Source organism: Dipodomys ordii, unplaced genomic scaffold (genome assembly GCF_000151885.1).
Source record: "Dipodomys ordii isolate 6190 unplaced genomic scaffold, Dord_2.0 Scaffold105, whole genome shotgun sequence".
In the NCBI taxonomy this organism is placed as follows: Eukaryota; Metazoa; Chordata; class Mammalia; order Rodentia; family Heteromyidae; genus Dipodomys; species Dipodomys ordii.
This window is the reverse complement of record NW_012267321.1, coordinates 1,025,123-1,030,812: the sequence shown is the minus strand read 5'-3', so window position 1 is coordinate 1,030,812 and position 5,690 is coordinate 1,025,123. Positions and strand designations below refer to the sequence as shown.

Here is a 5,690-nt window from a genome sequence, read left to right as displayed (position 1 = left end):
GTGGGGCTTGAACTCTGGGCCTGGGCGCTGTCCCTCAGCTCTTCAGCTCAAGGCGAGCGCTCTACCACTTGAGCTACAGCGCCACTTCTGGTTTTCTGGTGGTTTTTGGAGATAGGAGTCTCATGGTTTCTCCTGCCCAGGCTGGCTTTGAACCACGATCCTCAGATCTCAGCCTCCTGAGTAGCTAGGATTACAGGCGTGAGCCACCAGCGCCCGGCTACATGGGGCTTTTTCTAGTTTGGGGTTCAGGATAAAGCTGATACAAACCTTATATGGACAGCCTTCTTCTTGAAGACCGCCCAAGCTATCCTCCCTCTTACGATCCTCCAGCCTGAGCCTCCTGAGGTCTGGGGTTTACAGGCCTGCACCACTTAAGCCCAGGTTGATGACCTTATTTCTGTTTGGGCTGTACCAGGGATGGGATTGTTGGGGCCAAGTCTGGCCTGCTCAAGTCCAAAGGTGAATTTAACTCCAGTCATGGGGCTGCCTGAGCCACCTTGCCTGCGGTGTTCTTTTACGTTCTGTCCCTGCCTGGATTCCACAGGACTCTCAGGTTCTGATCACAAGTCTTCTCATAACCCTGCCCTGCCCTGCCCTCCCCCCTAACCCCTTCCCTTCTCTCTGGCCCCCTCCTAAGATTAAACCATGTCTCCGCCCTCTCCTGGGTCTCCATCGAATGGTCCTCTCCTCAGGTCCCTTCTCTCTGGGTCCTCAGCTCCCTCCCCTCCAAGCCCCCTTCTGAGTCCAGCCACACTTACCTGCCCCAGGGCCTTTCCACTTGTAGCTGACTGAAGGGAATGCTGGGAATGCTCTCCTTCCCACCCTCCCCAGGCTAACCACTGAGCCTTTCCAGGCTGATTGATTATCCGAACATTGGCTCCACCTGTACTCTGGCTGTATTTCCTGCCAGCCAAACTAGCACTGAGACTCAAACAGGATGCCTATACCCTGCATCCCAGGCTGCTGGCTTTATTTTCCAACTCCAGAATCTCACCCATGCCCAACACCCCTCTAGTGTTCCAGCTCTCCCCCACCCCAGCACCCCTCAGACAGACAGACAAGGACTGGGGACCCAGCTCTGGAGTTTATTACCCCCCTCCCTGGCGAAGGGGGTGTAGGGCAGGACCTGGGCTGGGGATGGGGAGAGGCCTGGGGTGGGGGGGTGGGAGTGTTTCTCAGAGTATGTGGTTGAAGCTCAGATTTGGGGCTGTGGTAGTCACTGGAGGAGCTTTTGGTAATTGGGGTGAGGGTCTCCAGGGCTGGGCTGGGGGAACTGGGGGGAGTCACTCATTCTCTGGGGCTCTGAGAGGACTGGGGTGGGGTGGGGAGAGCCAGGTATCCCCAGGAGAGAGGCAGGTGTGGAGGGGGGGTCCCTGAGAGGCGGGTAGCAAAAGATGGGAGTGGGAACACGACAGGTCCTCAGGTCTCCCCGGGGCCACGAGGTGGACACGGGCCTGCGCCGGAGGCTCACAGCTCATCATGGTGCCGCGTCAGATCCTCGCCGTAGTTGGTGGCCTGGCTGCCCACGAACATGTTCCAGTTCCCCAGGATCTCTGCCTTGCTCAGGCGTCCATCCTGGACACACAAGGCAGGGGGGGAATGTGCATGCGGCCTCTGCGCCCCACCTTCCTGTTCCCCCACCTTGTCTGGGCCTGTCCCCCCAACTAGAGGTCTATCCACCTCAATCTCTAGGTCTATGTCTCCCCCTCCTTCCCGACTGAGTCTCCGTCCCTCACCTGGGTTCCTGTCTCCCCTTCTATCTGTCTCCCCCCCCACCCCGGGCACCTTGTCAGCGTCGCTCTCGTGGAGCAGGTGGTTGGCCTCCACGAGCGGCTGGTCCTGCGAGGGCGGCAGCACCCAATGCCCCACCTCACTGCCGTCCAGCCGCCCATCCTTGTTGAGGTCCCGGAAGTCACGGAACTGCTGCCGCTCGGTCTCCACCCAGGCTGGCTCGGCCTCACCTGGCTCCTCCGAGTACAGATCGGCTGGGGTGGGGACAGAGCAGACAGGGCCATGAGGACCAGGCTCCAGCCTGGCACCCGTCACACCTGCTGGCCATCCGTCCCCGGCCCGCGGAGGCCCACTCACCGATGTACTCCTCCACCTGGACATAGCCATCTTTGTTCTTGTCCAGGTCCTCCAGGGTCTCCTAGGGAGACAGAGGCACTGTGCTTGGGGGGGAGGGTGCAAGTCTGGGGGGGGTGGATGTGGGGGCAGGTGGGTGATGTCTGGGGGGTAATACCACACACGGGGGGGGGTGAGCAGACCCCAGTGTTCATGAATGCACAGATCCGAGATACCCAAGGAAGGCACAGATTCAAATTCAAGGTCACCCCCTGCCAGGGCCTCCCCAGTGCTGGGATTACAGGCTTGCACCACTACTATGCCTGGTAAGAAACGTCTGTTTGCAAAAGAAAAATCCTTTCGCTATAGAATAGAGCAGATTCTGGTAGATACTACACATGAATCTTGAAGAGAAGTCCAGTAGGAGCTGTCTCAGAATGCGGGACTGGGGATTTCTTGAGGCTCAGCCAGGATTGGGGTGTCCGAGGCTCTTCTGGGGACATATTATATACAGGTGACAAGATTAGATCGCAGAGGGGAGCGATGGATTCACGGGATGGACAAAGGACATCGGCCCCTCCCTGATGTGTGTTTGTGGTCTGGGCTCCCCATGTAAGATGCTGGAAGGGAGGTGACTTGTAGGTAAATGCTGAGAAGCAGGGCCAGGGGAGCAGGGATGGGAAGCTTGAGTTGGGGGGGGAGTGCTTGGAGCAGGGTTGGGGACTTCCACCCTCACTCACTGCGATCACGATGTCCCGCATGTGAGGAAACTCCTCGGGGTGCAAGAAGGCCGTGAGCTCCTCCCGAGTGGCCATGGAGTCCCCGTCCTGGTCGGCCACTCGGAAACGCCGCTCATCCCGAGCCAGCATCTTCTTGTAGGTTTCTGCATCCTCCACGTCATGGAATTCTTCCCCTGAGGAAGGGGGCGGGGAACAGATGTAGGTGAGCCACACGTGGGGGGGGGGAGACCAAGCTGAATAGAAAAGACAGGAGGAACCAACTTGGGGGGCAATGAGACTTCCAGAAGGTGTAAGAATTAGCTGGGCACGGTGGTGCACACCTGTAATGCCAGCTACTCAGAAGGCTGAGGTAAAAGCGTGGATAAAGTCATCAAGGCTCCATCTCAAAAACAAAATACAAACAAAAGGGAGAGGGGGGAAAACCAAAAGGGGAAAAAAAGGAAGGAATCTGGGACAGGTCAAATGAGGGATAAGAGTTCAGAAGTCAGGGGTCAGATGACAGGGCATCAAGCCAGGTGTCCCCGGGGGGGGGGAGGGTCATAGAGGTTGTGACCCTAAATGAAGAGCATCAGGAACAGGTGTTTTCAGAGTGTGGGGGGAGGGGGCTGCAGAGGCAGGGATTCTGGGGTGCAGGGGCCAGGGTCCCCAGACTGGGTGGGCAGGCTGGGTCCCCGCGTACCGGGCGCGTAGTGGCCATAGGTGGCGTTGCGCAGCTCCTCCCAACCCACGCGCCCGTCGTGGTCGGTGTCGTACGTGTCCCAGGCCGCGCTCACCGAGTCCCGGATGTGCCGCTGCTGCGTGTGCGCGATCCACGCACGAAGCTCTGCCAGCGACACCCAGCCGTCCCCATCCCCAGCACGGTCCATGCGGTCCACGATCCGCCTGCCAGCCGGGGCGGGGCATCTGTCAGTCAAGGCCCCGCCCACGCCCGGCCCCGCCCACAAGCAGACACGCCCCCTAGATAGGGCAGACTGGCAAGTAAACCAAGGGGGGCCACACCCATGGATAGCCACGCCCCTCCGCATAGACTCCTCCCCCAGACCCTGACCCCTCCCAAGCTAAGTTAGTTGAGACAGGGGAGAAGCCATGCGCCCACACACGACCGCGCCCTGTATGACCACGCCCAGTCACGACCACGCCCCCCAGGCCTACACCTTGCACACAGGGTCCCATCTGACTCTGAAGCTTCACCCCTTGCCTTATCAGCCCTCACAACCCCCATATTCCTGTATTGTGACATTCTGGAACCCTATCACCCACCATCAGAACCCCCCCTCACCTGCCCACCTCCCATGTCAAGTGGCATCTTTTTTTTTTTTTTTGGTCCGGTCGTGGGGCCTGAACTCTGGGCCTGGGCACTGTCCCTCAGCTCTTCAGATCAAGGCTAGTGCTCTACCACTTGAGCCACAGCGCCACTTGCAGCTTTTTCTGCATATGTGGTGCTGAGGAATTGAACCCAGGGCCTCAGGCATGCAAGGCAAGCGCTCTACCACTGAGCCACCTTCCTAGCCCTCAAGTGGCATCTTAAGCTCTTCCATAGCCCCAGAGCCTCTCCCGTCCCTCCTTCATGGTCCTGATTGCCAATGAACCCCTAACAGAGACCTGGTGATACTGTCTCTGCTGTCATCATCCCTGTCCCCAGGGCCTGCTCTCCAGGGTTGAATCCCCGACTATCATGACCTCTCTGGCTTAGCTGTCAGTGGCTCACACCTGTAATCCTAGCTACTCAGGAGGCTGAGATCTGAGAATCGTGGTTCAAAGCCAGCTCAGGTAGGAAATTCTGTGAGACTCTTATCTCCAATAAACCACCAGAAAAGAAGAAATGGTGCTGTGGCTCAAGTGGTAGAACGCTAGCCTTGAGCTGAAGAGCTGAAGGACAAAGCCCAGGCCCACAGTTCAAGCCCCACACCAACCAAAAAAAAAAAAAAAGAGGCTAACAAAACCTCCCTGGCTCTCCACCTCCATCAGACCAGGCTGGCTGTGCCGAACCTCCTTGGCAGGGGCTGATGGATAAAATAAGGTCTGAGCTTAAGGTCATCAGTCCCTACCGAGGAGAACTGGTTGTATGTGACCCATTTTATAGAGCAGCCAACTGAGGAGTGGAGGTTTCTGGTATAAAAGAAGGAAGAGTAGCTTGGAAGTAGAATCTGAAACAGATGTTGCTGCCCTCAAATGTAATATTTGGGGTGAGTGTGGTAGTAAAAGCCTGGAATCCCAGCTATTGGGGAGACAGAAGTAGGAGGATTGAGGTGAGACACTGGCCAGAGGCAAAGTCATGAGGCCCCTATCTGAAAAAGAAGCTAAAGAGGACTGGGGGCATGGCTCAAATGGTAGAGCACCTGCCCATCTGAAGTAAGCAATGACCTGAATTCAAACCCCAGTACTGCAAACGAAAAAAATGCATCTTGAGACCCCAGTTTTAGCTTGTATTTTTCCCCAGGAGAGGAAGTGGAACTTTGCACTTGGACTTAGCCCATACTCTCTCCCCTTCCTAGCCCAGACCCCTCATAACGACCTCATCTGTCCCCCAAATTCCCCATTTGAATTCCACGCCCCCAATTTTGGCTCTCCTACCCTAGCCGGGCCTGGCTTTCCTCCGGGCTGAGCTGGTCGAATTCCTTGGCCACTTCCCGTCCCAGGAAAGCCTCGTGGTCGTACTGGAAGTTCCCGTGGGCGTCGTCGTGGGGAGCCTCGCTCAGGGGGGTCTCCTGGTGTACTCTCCCCTGGCCATGAGGGCCAGCATCGGGCGATGGCTTCGCCTGGGCCCCGGGCCTCAGCAGCAACAGCAGCAGCACAAGGGATGAGCCCAGCATCATCCGTCCCTGGGGAGTTAAAGCCAGAGGTCAGGGGTCGCAGGGAAGAAGCTAGAAATAGAACCCCGCGGGG

The 5,690-nt window shown here is 57.7% G+C and overlaps 1 protein-coding gene across 1 annotated transcript in view; it reads right to left on the bottom strand.

Annotated features, from left to right (window-relative positions):
• Positions 1 to 1,065: 1,065 nt before the first annotated feature.
• The window catches only part of Rcn3 (reticulocalbin 3, EF-hand calcium binding domain), a 17,342-nt gene continuing 12,717 nt past the window's right edge, over positions 1,066 to 5,690 (bottom strand). Inside the window, exons 2-7 of the mRNA XM_013027706.1 lie at positions 5,379 to 5,626; positions 3,484 to 3,686; positions 2,805 to 2,977; positions 2,089 to 2,149; positions 1,786 to 1,985; positions 1,066 to 1,575 (exon numbers count right to left, since the gene is read on the bottom strand). Of these exons, the coding sequence (XP_012883160.1) occupies positions 1,468 to 1,575; positions 1,786 to 1,985; positions 2,089 to 2,149; positions 2,805 to 2,977; positions 3,484 to 3,686; positions 5,379 to 5,620 (987 nt within the window). The 5' untranslated portion in view covers positions 5,621 to 5,626 and the 3' untranslated portion in view covers positions 1,066 to 1,467. The remainder of the gene's footprint in view (positions 1,576 to 1,785; positions 1,986 to 2,088; positions 2,150 to 2,804; positions 2,978 to 3,483; positions 3,687 to 5,378; positions 5,627 to 5,690) is intronic.